This window comes from Scomber scombrus, chromosome 2 (assembly GCF_963691925.1).
Source record: "Scomber scombrus chromosome 2, fScoSco1.1, whole genome shotgun sequence".
Lineage (NCBI taxonomy): Eukaryota > Metazoa > Chordata > Actinopteri > Scombriformes > Scombridae > Scomber > Scomber scombrus.
In genome coordinates, this window is record NC_084971.1 from 21620774 (window position 1) to 21642119 (window position 21346).

Consider the following 21346-nt stretch of genomic DNA (forward strand, 5'->3'; position numbering starts at 1 on the left):
TTAATAAACTCGTGTGTGAAAGAGACACAGGGAGAAACCATGGCACTTCCACTGTTTCTACTGTTTTCATGAGGTACTGTAACTTCAGCTGCCGTGCTTACAAACACTCATTCACATGGTTGACGTTGTGTCCCATGGGGTGGGGGTAGCCAGCACAGTAGATGGTGGTTAAAAGACCCAGGGCTCCAGGGGAGCTGTTACATTTCCACATAACTGACAGATTGTGTTTCGCTCTAGGTAAGAAACACGTGGTGCAACCAATTCATGTGACAGCCAAGGGCCTCAAGATCTCCAGCCACACCAGAAAACCAGGTTTCTATCCAAATAAACTGGCAGACAGAGACTGCACATCTCCCTAAACAACTGGCCTTCTGCTCCAGGCACTCTATTAATACAAAACCTTTCCTATTATTATCTTAAGAAAATGTGCAAGAAAGACAAAATGATTCCTGATTATATCACATGTAATATGGCCACTGAGAGCTTGGATAATCCCCTCTTTACTTGTTGGTTAAGTGTACCAGTAAGTGTAACCACAAAGCTCTTTATGGCACAGTGGTAATCTGGATGGATTATATTTCACATTCATGGTAAAAAGGTCTGGCTAGGTTAGAAATCATCTATAATGTGTATAAGGAGCAGCGTGCTGACTTACCCTGTGCTCGGGGAGGAACGTCGGTCTGACACTTGGTACATGCCCCTTGTGCTCCCAGAGAGGCTGGAGTTTCTCTGCAGGGAGACATGAAAATGCAGATTAGAAAAAGAAAAATAGTAGAAAGAAGTTTTTATAAAGAAAACATTTCGAAAGATAAGGTTTTGTAAGATTACTACCCTGAAGAGTGGGTCACATCCTTTATGCTCTGGCTGTATCATTCATTTGTTCCCAACTGACAATATACAAGTGACTTCAGGTATATGTTGTAAATAAGTTGGCATTGCTATTAAAATGTCAACAGTGCACTGCTTAATAAATTCCCTATGAACAGAGCAGTAAATCTTACAGTGAATCAAACAGAAACCTACAATATATCAGTTACCAGGGGTAGATTTTCTAAACTTTATTCAAACCAGCTTTGGCATCTCAGCTCTGGTTTGGTGAATAGAATATAATAAGGTTTAAATAAACAACATAACTGATCTTCATGTCAAAGACGTTGGACATTTCTGTGTGATTTAATTTGACTTCACTTTCACAGATTTTAGTGTGTACGGTACAACTGATGAGAGCAGCTGAGGAAATGATGATCAGTCATAGATGAAGAAGAAGCATGTTCAGACTATTGGGATCATTTTGTCCTGAGGGTGGCACAAGAGGAAAAGCTCAGCAAATGTCCAACATGGAGAGGTTTTGCTCTTTGGGTAGGCTGATTGAGTGTGACATTTAAGAAAAGGCCATGGGTCACCAAAAACCACAAGATAATTACATGACTGAGACCATGTAAACTCAAAAATCCACTTGTTTTCAGAGCCTTAAACCACATCTATAGTAAAAGTTTTATACAAACTAAAGGTTGTCATATCACTATTAAATAGATTATCTATGTCCAAAGTCAAGGATTAACATCTGTGTTCAAATTAAGATACATTCGGGGGGGGGGGGGTCATGATCCAGCAACTGGTTTTCAAGATAATTGACAAAGACTGCAGTGATGTCTAATGTCTAAAATGAAAAAAAAAAAAAAAAGTAAACAGGCAGAAATAGAAATGATCATCTAGGAACCCTGGATATGCACTGAAAATTACATTGATATTCTGCCATTAGGCTTAATTATCTCGCGTTCAAAGATGACAATTTGGTCTGAGGGTGGCGCTACAGCGAAGTTTACAAAGTACTTAAATTGGATAGGATTCCTCCACTGGGGAGCAAGAACATGCTCACCCAGTAAACGCCATGAATGAATAACCTGCATAAATATCAACACTAAACATCCTGGCATATCCTGACCCATAATAGAAAAGATAGCTTCAATCCTCAAGCCCCTACATTAAAGAGACATTTCGTCAAATTTACACATCAAAGTGTGTTTACAGGTCTTGGGGAGTACTACTGCATATGTAAAAAAAATAAATAAAAAAATAAAAAAGGTGTCTTGCGGCTACCTTATCAGCTATTGGCATTGCACACCCAAATCTGTACAGTCCAAGTGCTAAGGTGTGTGAAGAATCAATAGGATGTTTATTAGGAATTAGGAATTAAGTACAGTTATTAAACATGCACCTAATGAGAATGTACAGTCCAGCTGAGTGTATTGACCTTAGGTGCATTGTGGGTAGTGTGGGCAGCAGGACAAAGCAGGAGAGCGCATGGAATAAAAAAGATGACATTTCTGATTCTGCTGCAACAATATTGATCCTTTTTTGAGAGGGATAAACTGTCCATTGTTAGTCTGAGATTGAGTGAGTACTCTTTTAATGATGCAAAACTCCAGCTTTCTTACAACCTAAAATGTTTGGTTGTAGCTCTGAAGGGAGTAAAAGGGTGAGAATTTTAAGGTCTTAGATGTTGGCGTGCACTCTCACTCTATTTGTTCGGTTTGAAAAATACTCCTTGTCCTTCCATACAGCGATCAAAGCTGCCTGTGCATTAAAATACACTGTGTTGAATATGTAAGTGTATCTATGTGTGTGAACTAGTGCCAGGTGGAACTTTGTGTACCAGACCGGCGACGTACCACAGAGAGAAAATGTGCATAAACACATACACTGTCACTCCCTCTCTCCCTCTAACTCACACAGCTTGTTTCTGGCCACATGCCAGTGAAAATGGACCAGAGAGGAAACAGGCAAACACTATCCATGGTTCTCATTCCTGGCCAGCAAGCCGTGACAGCAGAACAGAGACAAATCTCTCAGAAATGGGAGGAACACAAAACTTCTCTCCTGTGCATCAGGAGGTAAAACTTTAATCTGGTGACTTGAGGTTGGTCTTAAAATGAAGTCTTTCTGTATTTTTTGCTATCATTCTCTCCAATTTATCTCAGTTACAAAGCCAAACAATGTGCATCTATCCTGCACCTCCTGTGAAGAAATGCATTAGACTGAGCTGGGGAGAGAGCAGGAAAGCAGTCGGTCATCCTTTCTCTTACTGTTATTCCTCAAACATCTCTGTGGCTCTAAAAGCTGTCTCCTAAGAGTTAAGGGCGGCCTTGCTGATGCCGTGACAGAGAGATGGAGAGCCAGGTTTTGAGTATGGGTGGTCAGGTCACATCTCTGGGCTTCCCTTAGTGTAACAAGGTGCCAACCAGTCTGTGTCTCCACACTTGTACTTGTCATGTTGATTATTCAGTCATCCATTGGCATGAGGAAACAGACAAGGAAGTGACTGATCTTAAAATCTGAAGAGAGAAAGTCTAAATTTAGGTTTTAGGGCAGTCATGGGTCAAAAAGCTTTCGGTACAAGTCAAGAAAAAAAGGAAAAAAAAAACTTTCTGAACATTGGTTTGCAGAAAACATATTTAAATATTTTTTGCTGCAGGCTACACAGTGTTACAATTAAGATCACTTACATTATTTACTGTATCGCTATATAAAGTGAATGAGCTGAGGATGACGATAATATCTTTGCACTCAGTAACAGTGATCTGAGAACAAGATGATTTTTTTACTGAGCACTACACATGATGAGTGAAAGTGAGACAGCTAGTATTTCTCAGGCAGATCTGTACCAAATTACATCTGATTCAAATTCATGTCTAAACCTTCAGTAAGAGCAAGAAGTGGTTTCCATGCTGCACACAGTTTTATGCAATGAAACAGGTCGCCTCTTTCTCATGAGATGGCAATTTTAAGAGCACCACCTGCTGATACTTAAAAAAAAAAAATTAGGGGGACCTATTACACTTATTTTTAGCTGTATATTTCCTTATTTTTCAACTTCACTAGAGTAGCTTTAAATGATTTATAGTTCCAAAAACGCCTATCTTATACTGGCCCTTTATATAGCCCCTTAGTTTAGCCTCTGTCTCAAACAGGCTGTTCTGATTGGCCAGCTTTGTTCAGCAGACCAGTTTGAAATAACATAGTGAGGAATAGTTTTAGCAGAAATAATCACAGTGATGATGAAATAAGGAAACGCATGATAGGTCCACTTAAATTGAGAGGGACCACTATTTTTAGGTATTAAGTACAATTAAAACACAGCGTCAATGACATATGGTTTATACATATAAATAAACCGAAATAAAAAAGTTGTTGTCATAATGTAATTTAAGCACTATCACTTCAAGTTCAGTTATTAAGGTTTAAAAAAAAAAAATCACACACACACACACACACACACACACACACACACACACACACACACACACACACACACACACACACACACACACACACACACACACACACACACACACACACACACACACACACACACGATTTTCTGGTTCCACTAACAAACCCACAGCTTGTATGTTTAATCTTGGTTCAAATTAAACACAAAATTGTGGTGAGGAAATGCATCCTTTTCCATTTTCTATCTCCATTCAACCAGAAAGTTTCATCCAGTGTGTGCAGTTTCACTTCGAGGAGATTCCAGTTTATTGAATATTAACTGCTTATGTTTAAAAAAAGAAATGAGAATGTTGTAGACAGTTACTACACTTTAGCCATGTAAATCACAGCAGACGTGTCTCTGGGACCAAGAAGTCTATTAGAGGTTTCACCTGTGGTGCATTACAGGGACATTACTCAATATAATCAATGCCTATGCACAATTCAGCAGGAAAAGGTTGCAGCCTTAAAGTTACTGGCTAATTACACAAATAGATTAAGGTTAATTATTTTCTAAAAAAAATCACAATAAAATAATACAAATAAAATAAAATAATCAGAATTTGGCCTGAATCTTATTATATGAAAACAATATGGCTTGTTGAATCATCTCAATAATCTTTGTATTATCATGCAGGTCATGGTGAGCATCAATTCAACAATTTTAGAAGTATTTGTTCTGAGCGTCATGTTATGATAACCTCACCTGGCGTCCATTGCCCTTTGAGGCCTGAAGACTGCAGCGTCCCAAGCTGCCATTCGGCGTGGTGCCACAGCTGCTGATGATCTGCAGCTGTTTTTCGGCGCGGTCAGCTCGGTCCAGCAGCTCCTCAATAAACTGCTGCAGGCGTACCTTGGCGTTGGCTTCCCGTGCCGCTGTCTCCTGCAGGAACTGGTCAATCTGGGCAACCTCCCTGGGGGCAGAGGAGAATAGAGAATATACTTTATTATGACTGAAGCGATTTGTATTTTCTATTCTCTGTCTGTCTGATTTGTAAAACTATCTGATTAGGAATAGATCGCTTGTGGCAGAAATGCACATGTGATGACAGATGGTCCTTATGTGACTTCAGGACACTATTTTATTCCTTCCACATTTTTTTCAAAACCCCTCTAACATACACGCCAGCTGCTGTCCTGCATTTTTGTATGGAGACTGTGCACACAGAGTGTTGGTGACAGAGATTAATACAGAATACAAACACAAAGAGAAGAAGAAGAAGAAGAAGAAGAAGAAGAAGAAGAAGAAGAAGAAGAAGAAGAAGAAGAAGAAGAAGAAGAAGAAGAAGAAGAAGAAGAAGAAGAAGAAGAAGAAGAAGAAGAAGAAGAAGAAGAAGAAGAAGAAGAAGAAGAAGAAGAAGAAGAAGAAGAAGAAGAAGAAGAAGAAGAAGAAGAAGAAGAAGAAGAAGAAGAAGAAGAAGAAGAAGAAGAAGAAGAAGAAGAAGAAGAAGAAGAAGAAGAAGAAGAAGAAGAAGAAGAAGAAGAAGAAGAAGAAGAAGAAGAAGAAGAAGAAGAAGAAGAAGAAGAAGAAGAAGAGAGGGTGAGAGAGCAGCTGGATATTTATATCGCAGGCAGAAGAGGGCCAAGTTCCTGTCATTTTAAGGGACAGTGTGTTACCCAGATACAGAGGCAAACAAACCACAAGTTCAGAAAGTGTAAGTAGATGTCTGTAGCCTGCTCAGCATATATTATCACATTCCTTGAATAAATTCTTCCCAGCGTTGACTGAAAAATAACTGCAAGACTAGTCATGTGTGCATATGGTCTCGAAATACTCTTAAATGCTGAGATCGGATTAGTTTCATCATATGATGCATTTTAACCCAGTACATTTGTGCTTGGCTTATGATTATTGATTTTTCTGTCTATCATTGATTGTTTCTACTTTAAAATGTCAGAAAATAAAACTTATTTCAACAGTCCACAGTAACATATTCAAATTTGGCATTTTTGCCAGAATAAATACTTTAATTATCAACATTTTTCTGTCTATCAGCTTATGGACTACTGTAAGCGTTGCAGCTATGACACAGTTCCCAAACGTGCAGTAACAATGAGTGATCTCTGCATCCATGGCCATGACATGGTACATGTTCAGATCAGCCAACAGAAACAGGTGAAACCACCCACCCAAAGGATAAAGAATCGCACACATCAGTGACAGCTGCCACAATGGAAAAAAAACACGTTCAATCAGCGGCAGAGAAACTTCACCTAACTGACATCCACCCTGCAAACATACTGTTCATCCTTTAAGTTATGGGGCATTTTTACCAAGGCTGCACTTACTCATTATGATTATATTTGTCAAGTGGTCTGTTTACTTTTGTTTAAACAATGTCAGATTTCATTCAGATTGCTTGTTTTATATCACCAACAGTCATAAACCCAAGATACACTCAATTTTACAATGTCATGAAACTGAAAAGAGCAGCAAATTGTCACACTGGATCTGGAACCAGCAAATGTGTCTTGCTTGATAAATGATTAAGAATTGATGATCAAAATACAGCTCACGTCCCGTCAAGCAATGAACATACATACATCTACTACATCATGTTGGGATAACTAGCATGCTAAAATGATCCAACTTTTGACACATTTTACTGTGTCTTCATAACTGCCCATCAATATACCAACCAATTAGTCAGCTATTCATTTCACAGGTCCCAAATCCCTCCTTTGCAAAGTGTCTCTCTTTCTTTTCATTCCTGTCAATGTGGATCTGCCTCCATATGGGACTTCTGCAATTCCCAAGCTGCCTTCTTTCTTCATGAATCTCTGTTTGTGTTCCTATAAACAGCCCAAGCCTCCACTGTCTAAACAATACAGTCAGGAGAGCTTAACAGAACAACTCATCCATCTAACCTTGACAAAGCCAAAAGGAACCATTAAAAGGTTCAGACCATCACTGCAGAAAATGAACAGGGACATAAACTCTGTGCCCCTTTGGATTAAATTAGTTCTTCTTTTCCCTTCCTCAAACATCTTTAACATGTAACAAAGCTGCTCATCTACAGTCGGAAAGTCTTCTCATATAAAAAAAAAAAAAACAGCTGAAGGAGGCTGATTGGTGGATGCTTTTATGCAACAACTACTGTAAAACATTCACTGAAAATAACTATTATACACTCTAGAGTCCTTCCAAACACAGGATCAACAATCACAGTGATATTTCTTGAAATGGGGACATTCTGGGATAAAAATAGTTTGGTGTTTGGCACAGTTAACTTTTCTTATCTTCAGGCAAAGATGAGAAAAATATGACTCTAAAATTAGTCTAGGTGTTTGACTGCAGGGGAGAAATGAAAGCAGATGTGCAATCAAAACTGCAACTACATTATACTGAAATTAAGTGGCAATAACATCTCTACATGTACAACGTGATCACTCCTGTTTGTCTCTCTGTAATTGCTCATAATGAGAGAAAAATGATCTTTATCTACATCAAGCTCTTTGAGACTCATACAGTTGGGTGTTAAGTGTCTGAGTGGCGCCTATTACAGTGCACTGTCTCCACTGCTTGAGATAATGCTCCTCATTGTGGAAATTTACAGAGAAACCTGAAAGAATGTGTGTGTTTGTGTGTGCGAGACATAAACTGTCTCAGCTCCAAGCTGTTCTCAATCCATCTCATCCTCACCAAACTGTCAAATCTCTCTACTTCAGAAAAAGGAAAAGGCAAACGTACCACTCAGTCACAAATCTGATAGATTTTATCAGCAGGGATAAACTGAAGATGGAAACAGGACGAGGCAGGCTCTGGTTACAAATAATAATTCAAAAGGTACTTAAGCTGGAACAAACCTCTAGAATTTACCCAGCACTTACCCAGACGTTGGCTACCTTTACATGAAGGTTCAAAATGTGTATGTTCTCTGTTGAATTGATTGAAACTTTAAGTAGCTTTGATGGATTTACTGGGCACTGAGGGGCAGTGGAACAAGCTGTGAACACAATGTTGACACATTATCTATCACCTTGGTGGACTTGTTAGTAGTAATTGCCTATTTTCCCATCCAGCAGACACAGAGCAATATTAGCATTAATTTGGAGTTGAGGTTCTGGCCTTCTATATTGTTAATATCTGGCTGTTAAGCAGTTAAAAGCTACACTATGTTCACAATGAAGAACAATGAGAGACAATAAAACAACAGTAAATTAAAGATGCATATAAAGTCAAGAGGTTGTGGTATGTAGCACAACAGGCTGGTAAAACTATAAACAACTGCGTTCCATGCACAGTGGTGTTCATCTTACAAAGAACTACTCTCCCAAAACTGAAAACATGATTGCTGTAATTACTCTTTGGAGTCCAAAACTCTTTGTGGTGAAGAAGCAAGTCACCCAGTGCAGCCATGTGGCTCATTGATATGTTTTTAATAGTTTTTGAACAACAATGACACAGAGGAATAAAATACATCAGACTTTGGATACACACACAATAAATGTAAGTAGGATCAGCTCATTGTTGGTTTGGCTCTGCTCATGAGATTTTTTGACAATAAGAAAAACATAGAAAATCAGGACTCAAATCCTTTAAAGATGCTGTAGAACTGTAGAGCTACAGTAGCTCAGCGCTATAGGCAATGCTTTTCACACATAGTCGTGTGATCCACTATTAATATATAAATATTGATTAGTGCAGCTTTAAGCCTTCATCATTATTCCTGCTGCACTTATAACTTCACTTGTCTTGTATCTATTTCTATCGTCACCTTTTCAAATGTCTCAAAAAATGGTTCCTATCCCATTTCAATTTGTTTTATGCTGCATTTCCCTTTTCTTTTTTTATGGAAAGCACTTTAAATTGTCTTTGTGTATGAGATGTGCCTTGCCTAAAGGAAGAGACAGATTGAAAAATGGCAGGACCAGGCACTGATCAGAATACGGTCTCTTTTATTACATAAATATATGATTAGCTATTTTAATAACCAGCTTTATACGTTGAATTTGCTCAAAGCTAAATATCAAAACTGACACATGATTACTGAAATTCAAAATATGAACTTCTCTCAGTGGAACCAAGAGATGATTTTGCAGCGCTCCTCCACTGAACTACTGTTGTGTTGCATAAACTTGCTTATCAAGAAACACATTGAACATGAAGGGAGACAGCTGCCAGGTACAGTAGTGCTCATGTCAAAATAACAAGCATTAGTAAACTCACTCATTGATTCATCTTATACGATGCATCTCATTACTGTGCACAGTTAATGAGTCTGAGAGTCATTTATTTTGATTTAATGATTAATTTAATGATTTAATGTGATGTATGAATAAGCAGCCTGAAGAGGAAATGTTGCTCTCATTATTCAAGTTAATAAACACAGAACAACCGTGACTCAGCATCTAATAGAGTAACATATCTCACGAATGCTATAAATAGTGTTTTTGTGCTATAGGTTTGTATGAAGTCAAAATAAGGTCATATCTGTTTTGGCATCTGAATTTTTGTCTAAATGAATTATTAAACTGCATCAGGTTCTTGTTAATGGAGACTGAATCCCATGAGGAGAAACATGTTAGGAGCAACTGAGGAAAGCGTTTCGTTCTTTCTCTGTCTGAGGAAGTAATGCATTGATGCACCACACTGCCTGGCTGTCTAACCACTCAACTGAAGGTACCTCGGCATGAAATCCTTATAGAGAGGGAAGGGAATCAGGAGCAAGATCAAAAATATGAGATAGATGTTAGAGGGTGGGCAGCAGGAGGGAGAGGCGGGAGAAAAATTCTTCACCCGGTCCCAAGAGAAATGTAAGGATAAAGGGGAAAAACCAGACAGGATGAGAAGAGAGAGGAGAAGCAGGAGTGAAGCTGATGGGAGGGAATGGGCACAAAGACTGTGAGGGGAGAAAAAAAAAGTACTGCAGCGGCTAAAGCAACAGACAGCAAACAGAAATCTGCAGTCATGTGGAAGCAGAAAGCACAGGAGGTTTAACAGAGAGGAGGAATGGGATGTGGCTGCTTCCTGTTGTCAATCCTAATTTAAACGCACACATACATACACACCTCTCAATCTCTCCCTCTCTCTTTCTCTCTCTCAGCGTGACTCACTCCAACACCTCAGAAATAAAGCCTCAAGGTGACAAACATGCCCACGTGTTTACCCGGACGCTGGGGGAGGTGGAAAGGCAGACCGCCATCTTTTCTAGGTGATGCATATGCAGGTTGTTAGTCTGAGGCGTGATTCAGAGAAAATGACTTGGCGGCAGCTCCACACTTTACACCAGTATCCTCATAACACCGATGCACGTTTGTGAAGAAGAGGGAACCGCATGTTTGTGACCCTGTTGACACTGTTTGTTGACAGAGTTTTGTCATCATCGTATCCTTTTTTTCTGCTATCTCAGACCTTATAATGTACACTCAGTTTGTTGTTGTGCATCAAGTATCAGCAGCAATCAAATTATATTTTCCACAAATTCAAATGAAAAAAAAGAAGAAGAAAGATCTTAAAATAGCATTAAAAGGTGGATTAGGCTTCAGTAGATTAACCAAAAAAATTAACCAATAATTTCTTGTTTACAAGTAAGAAAGCATCATCTTTTCAGCTTAAATGTGCTCTCTTATACAGATAGATTATGTATTCTATTTACAATACAAAATTGCATCATCGATCACACTAAATTATACCATGATGTACCATGATGGTCAAATGAAAGTAATTGTGTATTACAAAGTAAACTCATAATGTCAATAAAATAAAAATGTGTTAAACATCTACTATGACCTGAGTGACTAGTATGTAGATACAAACAGCACAGGAGAGTAAATCAAATGTACTAAATAAGTTGTATTATGACAAACGCATCACTTTTATATACATCTGACTGACACATGATCACCACATGATCAGATTTAATTGCTGTGACGACAACTGGGTCAATATATTGGTAACCGATTATTGATATTCTGTCAGCTAGTAAGTAGCAGGTAAAACCACAGTGCAGAAATGCCAGATATACAGTATCAGTCCCATTCCCTTAAATGAAAACGTGTCCAAACTTTTAACTTTTAATTTATATTTGGAGTAATTTAGAAACAGTGTCTGCATTACATTATTTCCCCTCCTGAGAGCTCTAATAGATTTATTTTTTAGCTTTAAAAATGCCTCGTGTATTACATCTTGGGCACAATTCTTTGTTCACATTTGTGGAAAAAAAACATTGCCATGTATATGTCGTTATAGGTATTTAAATGATCAAATATCAATATCGCCCTCAATGTATTGGCCTGGTCATACATCATATATTTGTAGATGTCTTCCCACTTTAATCTTCTTTGTATGTCTCCATAAATCATTTTCCATGATGTCATAAGTCCCAACATTCACAATTCCAATCACCAAGTCTGGCCAATCAGTGCTCGGATGCTTTTCTTTAAAAAGCACATCAATAGCATTGCAATTCTATCATTCTATCTTTCAAACCTATTGTTGCATATTACCTCCTCCAGGACACAGTGAGACAGTTTCCTTTATCCACCTTCAGTCTTTAGTCCACCATCATCTAGACTCCAGGGTGTTCTTGACCTACGGTATCTTACCTTACACTTAATGAAGACGCCTTTTACATTGATGGAATATAATCACCAAGGTCTTTCTTGCTAAACTAAAGAAATATTATTAAACACTTAATTGATCTCTCCTTCAACTCTCCTTGAACTAAATATTTTATACAAAAGCTCCGCTCTGATGCAAGCAATGTGCCACATTAATTCTAATGTAAACACTAGCAGGCAACAGTTGAGATACAATCGATACCACTGATTAAAAAGCACAAGTTCACAGAGCTACATTTCAGTTTTATCATTAAACTGGTCGTGCTCTCTCGTCTCGCTGCTTTCTCCCAAGAGACTGGTATAAGGGGCATGTTTTGCCCGATATGCACTGAAAATGTGATGGCTTTTTGTCCCTTTAAGCTCTTTAAAATAAAAAAAAACATTCTTTATTCTCTCAATCCACTCTTGGTTAATTCAGGTCTTGGGAGCCTTCAAACTGCTGTGGTCACTTTTTTTTTTTTTTTTTTTTTTACAGCAAAATGAGCCTTGAAAACTTCAGTAAATGCGTCATGCTGCTACCGCATGTTTACAGAGATACAATGAACAGCTAAGCCGACCATGTTTCATTTCCATACCACTTAACAGCCATAGCAAATGGTATAGCAAAGACTTCCAGCTGTAATAGCCATGATTAATAAGGCATGATCTTCTGAAGGATTCTGTCTAAATGTTAATTACAGTCACTGGTCAGCCTCCTTTCAGAGTTGTCAACATTTCTAGCCATTAATTCAAAATTATGCCTCATTAATATTAAAAAGTAGAGAAGACTGAGTCAAAAGGCTTGTATATGAGGAAGAAGAAGCTATATGAATGCAAGCTTTCCACGCGTTAACAAAGGACAGCTGTGCCCGTGTGCTGTCCTTTGGATCAAATTGTTTTTTTTTGTTGTTTTGTTTGGTGAGACAGACTCAGTAGGTCACATTGTGTCATCATGTCTTCATGTTACACATTTGTATGCATTACACAAACATAAAAAGGCAGCAGGGGAAGAGTGTGGAGCGTATGGCAACATGAGAGGAGATGTGATGCAGACAAGGATGAAAGGGTGAGAGAAAAAGGGGATGATGAAAGAGAAACAGGCTGTAATGGACAATTTTCAAAGCCTCTCAAGAAAATAAAGTGTGTGACTCGTTTCCCAAGACATGACTAATCCAGGTCTTAGTGCCGATCGATCAGAAGAAAGCAAATATTTTGTTGTGGCTCGACAAGTCTTCTTAGATCGATTCATGATTGGAGAAAAAGACACCAACATTTATCTGTCAGGATTAAAAAAACAATGAATTTCTGATTAAATGTTTTGCAGTGATGAGAGAAATGTTTCTGGATGCTTTTGGATTCATTATTTTCTGAAAAACAGTAGTGCACATGGGGGGAAAAATGCAGCAGATATATGGAAATGCAAGTATGGAAATGTGCATAAAGAGCAGGGCTGCAGCCATTTATTTATTTCATATTATCATTGATCTTCCAGTTGATCTGCTGTTTTCTTAATTAATCAATTCATCATATAGTCTTAACACTATACGAAAACAGTAAAAAATTGCCATAAGTTCCCAGAGCCCATGATGAATTCTGACAGCTTTTTAATTTATGCTTGAAAAAGTGTTTCCTCAATTATTAAAACTGCTGCTGATACATTGACGAGTCAACTACATATTTCAGCTCTAGTGTAAGCTACTGTAAGGCAAATGTGCATTTTTATCTACAGATACAAACATACACAAACACACCAGCAGCACTCATTCGGCTCTTTGACAGCTTGACAGCTCGAGAATAACAAAAAAAGAAAAACATGACAGCATTGTTTCTGTAACAGGTTTCCACTGAAGAACCACACACACACACACAGATGCTTATCCCCATAAGATCCTTCACACATCTTAAACTTTTATAACCATCTACCAACAACGTAACATGCATTATACCACTCTTACCAATATGGGAAAGAACGGACACATATGCACTGACAGACTGGTTACACCATAATTCCTATTTCTCTCTGCCTTCTTGTTCAAAGGGTTTCATCGCCCAAGGTCTAACATGTCAGTTTCTTCCAACTAATGATAGATCGACACCTCCGCTGATAAATGCTGCTCTGACTGACGGCTAACACTCATTGGATCATCCACACATTACAATGTGGGCTGCCTATTAATGCGCCGAACCATTACCCATTATTAACCACTTCAAACCACTGCTGGAAACCTTGAATGCTGCACATACACACTGTATGTTGGTCTTTGATTTACATAGAGCATAATTATCTCTTAGCTGGTCACATTACAGCTCTACATTGTACATTATAGCCTTAATTTATCTATCAAACTGCAGACATCAGGCTGGGTAAGTACCTACTCTAACCAAAGACAGTATATTTCAGGTTAGGTAATAATTGTGCATAACTAGGAAATATCCTGTTAATAAATATATTTCTGATATAACAAGGGTGTTCAGGTTTTTTTTTTAATATTTATATTCCAAACAATTCCTATAGTTTGGACAAATATAACATCACTGTGTGCCCAGACCGTCCAAATTCTTAGATATAATGCAGATTCCCTTTCCTTTTCTTCACATTTCCTTTGATTAGAAAGCCTTCAGAAGCCATGCTATTACCGCCTCCTCCTCTCTCTCAGACACTGCCATTAATGAGGCAAGTTCCCTCTCTTCCCTGACAGCTTCACTTTGCATTTGAGATTGCAGTTCAGTGAAAAACGAGCCTGCTTTTTTGAGGGAGCAACAGTGATAGAAAATAGGAAGACTGCTCCTCCGTGTTCTGTAGAGCCTTTAGAGCCTGCAGCTTTCTTATGCTGCACAAGGCACTCTTACTTTATCATAGTTGATTGTTGGAATAAATCAAGCCTCAGGGTTGAGGCCTAATGCAGTGACTGCCTGTGTGTGTATATACTGTGTGTGTGTGTGTGTGTGTGTGTGTGTGTGTGTGTGTGTGTGTGTGTGTGTGTGTGTGTGTGTGTGTGTGTGTGTGTGTGTGTGTGTGTGTGACAGGAGTTTTCTATGTAGTGCTCTTCTCCCTTTTCTATACAGAGGGTGGACACAATATCATGAACAGCTGTACAATGTCATGTGAAAGACTGCAATACTGCAACAGTGCAACAGTTCAGGCTTCTCCTGTTTGTATAGAAATCAATACCACAATGTCAAAACATAGAACCACAAAAGTCACCATAATAATTACTTTTCCGAATGAATCTCAGCAGAAATGTAACACTATAAAAGTTAATAAAATGATTTGTGATAAGACAACAACTAATTATTACTTTTAGCTGATATATTTGATCAATAGTTTAATCTCTAAAATGTCAGAAAACAGAGAAAATTACAATTTCCTAAAGCGCAGGATCTTCTAAATGCTTGTTTTGTCAATCAATCAAAACATTATTTCTCTCAACTAACTAATCCATGAATTTCTTTTCCTCCAACTCGTTTTATGGGCTGGAGCACTGGAATTATATAAATATACTTTATTTAAGGCTGCAACTAACGAATAGTTATCAATCTGTAAACTGCTGATTTTTTTCTCGATGAATTGATTAATCATTAGTGAACACAATGTAAGAAAATGCCCATTACAAGGTGAACAAGATGATACACACACACACACACACACACACACACACACACACACACACACACACACAACACACACACACACACACACACACACACACACACACACACACACACACACACACACACACACACACACACACACACACACACACGAGAATCTGAAACTAGCTCTAGTTGTATCCTCCACCTCTTGTACACTCTTACCATAAAAACATTTCCCATTTCCAGGGCCATATACTATATGACCAAATCACAAACTAAAACTGCAATATTTTATTTTACAAGAAAGATCAAAGTTAATTAGAAATGTCTCTTCAAAAGTTATCTACTGGAACAACAACATGACTTTTGGCATATTAGCATTTGTAATAATTTCACAGCAAATAAACCTTTTGTCATGAAGCAATAATTAATGGCTGGAAAGATGGCGACAACATTCAACATATTTCTGTGAAAGACACGAAAAGAGGCTGTTTTTCTGATGTCAGTGAATCTTTTACACGCCGAAATGACGCAGATAACCGCCCAACCATTTTTAATTGGGCTCCAGTTTCTGCTGATTACAGCTGCTCTCATTTATTCCAGCCACTATTAAAGCACTTAAAAGCCATGCTTTATTCATTGCAGCATAATATTTATCATAATGTATTTTCAGTGACTGTGCATGCAGTTTATTTTTGTGTGTTTTGTTTGTCTGTGAATGGATTTTACTGCAAACTAAACTGCATCCTAAGATAATAATGAAGGCTGAACAATTGAACCTGAGGCCTTTTTTGTATTATTTATAATTATTTACACTGTTTCTGACAGCAGAATAAATGATCAGCTTGGTGTCATATTTTCATGCATAGCACTGCTAGCAGCAAAAGCCAGTTCGTAGGAGTTTCCTGTGGTTGCATAGCAACTAACCATTAGGTGACTTGCATTTTTAGCACTTGACACCTCAGATGTTCAACATGAGGAATATCTCTTTGAAATTTGTTTTACAGATCAAGTCTAAGTTACTGATGAAAATCAAAGGTTTAAAAAAGTCAGCTGAGTGTATGTGAGTGTTAGGCAGCCATGTTTGAACCAATAAGCTGCTCTGTGTCTATTGACTACTGCTTAGTCATCAACCCGGCTGAACATTCACCGACTGTGATGCTCTTTTTCCACCTCTGAGCTACTCTGTATTTTAGAGTCTGAATGAGCTTGCTGTTTGACTGCCAGCTTCTCTCCAGAGAGTGAGAGAGACAGAGAAAGTGTGTGTGTGTGTGTGTGTGTGTGTGTTGTGTGTGTGTGTGTGTGTGGTGGTGGGGGGGGGGGAGAGAGAGAGAGAGAGAGAGAGAGAGAGGAGAGAGAGAGAGAGAGAGAGAGAGAGAGAGAGAGGAGAGAGAGAGAGAGAGAGAGAGAGAGATGAGAGAGAGCGAGAGAGAGAGAGAGAGAAGAGATGAGAGAGAGAGAGAGAGAGAGAGAGAGAGAGAGAGAGAGCTGCTGGTATAGCTGGGAGGCAGTCATACAGCAAAAACTAGGATTTTAAGACTGTGACCTTCCTGGTTTAATGCTGCCAGATTTGGGATACATGACCTTTGCAATAGAAGGACAGAAGAAAAGAATACACACCCTCAGCTTATTCAACCCAATGAAACACTTACTTACAAGTTTAGCTTTCTCTGTCATGAGACAAAAAATAATAATAATATTTTTATAATAATAAAAATATAATTTAAAACAGATATAATGAGACTGGTGACCTGCAAAGACCCAGAAGACCTACTACTGTATGTATTGTATGTATCCATATCTAATGTAATTTACCTCAACATTGCTAAATTCACATTAGTCTATTAATAAATAAGTTCATTGAAAATACTTTTGATAATCTATAACTCTTAAGTCATTTATTATTAGGCAAGATTTCAAGAATTCTTGTCTGATAAAAGCTGTTCTGTTATGCCTTATATCACTGTAAATCTAATATATTTTAGAATGCTGGTCGGACAAAACAAGGACACTATGATGGACACATTAATGAAAACATTAACACACATTAATGAAACATCCAGGACTGGTAACAAGAGCACTGAACACTGGACAGAGACACCATCAGCTATCTCCAAACAGCAGACAAGAACCTGTCACCAGAAGAGGTCAAAGTCATCAACCAGGAGTCAGTGGATGGCCAGAGAAAAACATCTGACACCCGAGAGACAGGAGTTACAATCCCCATGTCCTACAACCACTTATCACATAACCAAAAAGCATGTGATAAGGATAGGTTCACAGTTTAATTGTCTCATAACAAAAATTAGGAGCTTATATGAACATTGAAACAGGTTTTGCTCGCTGTAATAATTCCTTCTGTTAATACTGGCCATTAAAAGATCCCCTCCAAATGTGCTTACAATGTAAGTGATGGGCACACAATCCAAAGTCCCCATTTGGAGCAAAACTGTACTTAAAAGTTGATCTAAAGATAACACAAGCCTGCAGCTGTCTGAGTGAGCCAAAACTGAAAATCTTCCAAAGTTAGTCTCTTAGTTTAACATTCCCTCTTTGTGTTTCTTCGGACAATGTTTCCCTGTTAAGCTGCAGTGGAAGGATAGTCACAAAAAAGGGAAATTTGTGCTAAAGAGATTTTGATTTGACTACTTTGGACGACAGAAACTTCATATTAACTTCAGATAATCCTTTAAATACAGTGTTGCACAAACATTTTTGCACATTGAGAAGGGATTCCTAATGACTACAGCAAGAAAAATCTGTTGCAATGTTCATTTGAGCATCTGACTCTTGTTTAAGAAAGATTTGAAAAAACTGTGAATCTGCCTGCATGACAACTGAGAGACTCCATCCCCTGATGATGGCCATTTCTACTATCCTCTGACCGTTTATAAACGAAACTATTCATTGAAAAAAATAATCAAAAGATTAATGGATAAGGAAAATGCTAGTTAGTTGCAGCCATACATGACACACAAAATAATGTCTTTCTATTGATGCCCAAAATCCATTAATTGGATATGTACATTACATTTGTGCCTTCTTTAATGCCTTTACAAAGAACCCATGAATGGCACATGTAGTGCAGTGATGTGTGCAGTTGTGTGTTTGTGATGATTAGAGGCCTTGGAAAGTGCCTGTCTGTCTCCAACATATTGTTGACATTCAGGCCTGATAAGGAGAACGAAGAGAACTGATAAAAACCAAGACAAAGATAGAAAGCCGAGGCTAGCTGTCCTGACAGATAAAGACACAGCACATATCAAATGACTTTAACATGAGCCTTGAACAGCTTTTTTAAACATGTGTTGACCACTTTAAGAAAGAAAACAAGTATCACAGCAAAGAGCTTGTGTTGGTAGTTGCAGCAGGTTCGAAAGTAGAACAACTTAATTTATGTTAAGTGCACAGAAGATACATTTTTCTAACATCTTCTCCTATGACTAAAGTACAAAAAAATATAAAAAATGTTCTTATAATAAACACAAAATATCCAATAATTTGATTCTTCGGGTTTCCAGAGCCTTCTTGCCCATTGTGGCTGTGCCTCATAATTCTCATAAACACTTGTTATTAATAATAAATTAGATGCTGAAGAACTCTTTGACTTTATAAAAACATTTCTATGGAAATTCAATGCAATGCATTTTTAAAAACCGTATTACTGAGGACATTTTGTAGAATATAGGTAGAGTTTTAGCATTATTTTAATTTATTGCCTTTCATTTTGACAAAGACTTATTGTCAATAAAAACACTGGATTTTATGCACTGCCTCTCGCCTGTCAGTAAAAATAGCATCACAGTTTGGACAACACAATAAATCATGCTGGGATTCATTTCAATAAAAGCTCTCAAAATCAGGAAAATCTGTGCCATGCTGTGGGAGAGCTCCAAATCATGCTCATCAGATTCAAAGCCAGCAATGACTTACATCATCACACTGTGAATTATGTCCAAATACTCCTTCTAGGCTAGACATTAAACTAGTTCATGAAGCATCGTAGCAGCTTTATTGAGGGACCGGCCTGAGAGAGAAAGAGGCATGGTGCTGTGAGAGCAACTAGACATCTCTGTTGCCGACCCAGCTGTTTCTGTCCGACCCTGCATTCAGCTTCAGCAGCTAACCCACCCTGCAGGGCACCGGTGTATAGAGACAGCACTGGCACAGATGTACAGCACATCTGGTTGTTGGACGAGCATTATATCATCAGCAGAGAGGTAGAGGTGAAGGAGAGGATGGGGGTGTGACAGAGTGATTGTGTGCATGATAATGTCCTTTTTTAAAAAAAAAGGAAGTGTGAGGTACACAGTTGAATCACTATAACTATATCCATAAAGGTGGAGATGTTTTATATTTTTCTTACTGTATACTACATCTGTAAATGTCTAAAACAACTTCAGTGTAGCACAACAAGTTAGCGAAGCTCTGTAAATGGAACCACATACCTGCACACGTGAAGTGGCGGCTGCCTTACACAGAACTACTCTCTGGGCACTAACCATGTGATTGCTGTAATTAGCCTTTGAAGCTGTTTCGATAGAAACTAACTAATCTTCTCAGGCAAAGAAACATGTCACCCAGAGCAGTGCAGCAGTGTAACTCATTGACTTGTTTTTTTTTTGACAAAAATGGAGGAATAAGATACATCCGGCTTTGGATACACACTTTTAAAGAGGATCAATTAATTGTTCATTTGGCTCTATAATACAAAACATATAGATCATCGCCAGCCTTATTGTTAGAGAACTCTCTGGATTGATGCCAAAGGTGGAGAAAATGGTATCTAAGGATTTTCATATTTTCCTCCCTTCCCTGCCACAACATGTCATTCTACCACAGGCCAGTAAACTGCTACCTCTGAATCAGTATGACACATAGATGGACCGACCAACCAACAGACTAACATTGCCATCATTAAACCCAACCACCACCTTTGCAACAATTTTTTTTTGTTGGACACGATTATGAAAAACATTTCTGTAAATCTGTAAAATGTGTGAAAAATGCAATGCATTTGCATTAAATAATGAAAATTCTGCAGATCATGTCTTATGCAGAAAATCAAATTTATCATACAGTTATATTATTTAAATATTTTGTGCATAAGTCATGGTGTGCAGACTTTTTGGTTTGTCTTATGTATTGGTTTTGAAATTCTAGCATTCACACATTACATTACATCCAATCAGGGAACCGTAAAAATTAGCTGGTAGATGAAACACCTTGAGGAAACACACCAATAGCCATCACAGTAATAAGGTCAAAAGGGCTATTTTGATCTAATTATCTACAATCTATATAGACATATATGAAACTTCTGTGATGCTAGTTCATGTACCTGACAAAGGTCACCTGTAGGTGTGATTGCATGCAGGACTTTTTTATTTTTCTGAACACACAATTAAAATATAACTTTGTTGACTTCCTCGGGTATCGAGAAAGCACATCACAGCAGGTCAGCAACAGCTCAACTCCCACAATAAATCTGCCAAACAGGTAGAGAACAGTTTAATCACTTACTGTTGTTTGTGGTTGAGCTCTTGCTCCTTGTTCACCAGGTCCTGTTTGAGGTTAGCTAGCATTTCAACAGAGACGTCCACCTGCCGAGAGAGCTCAGAGGCCTTGTCCTCCAGGTCTTGTTTCTCCTGGCTCAGCTGATCACTCTCCTGCTTGGCCCGCTCCAGCTCGGAGCTCTTCCTCTCCAACTCTGCCTGAAGGCGGCCTACACGTGCCGCTATTTTCTGCTCCACCTTAAAAACAAGAGGGCCTTGAGCCACTTAATCACTGTGTTATATGAAACAGTACTAGTTATGCTGATGAAGTCATTAACTAATACACAGTAATTAACACTTTAATGAGCAAATAATTCAGTCAGCAAACACCCTGACATATCCATGTTTTGCATTTTTTTATTTTTCTGCATCACAAGTTTTAA

The 21346-nt window shown here is 38.2% G+C and overlaps 1 protein-coding gene across 1 annotated transcript in view; it reads right to left on the reverse strand.

Moving 5' to 3' along the window:
- fbxo41 (F-box protein 41) overlaps positions 1-21346 on the reverse strand; it is a 33525-nt gene that overhangs the window by 11066 nt on the left and 1113 nt on the right. Inside the window, exons 2-4 of the mRNA XM_062430911.1 lie at positions 20932-21161; positions 4979-5186; positions 656-729 (exon numbers count right to left, since the gene is read on the reverse strand). Coding sequence (XP_062286895.1) covers positions 656-729; positions 4979-5186; positions 20932-21161 — 512 coding nt within the window. The remainder of the gene's footprint in view (positions 1-655; positions 730-4978; positions 5187-20931; positions 21162-21346) is intronic.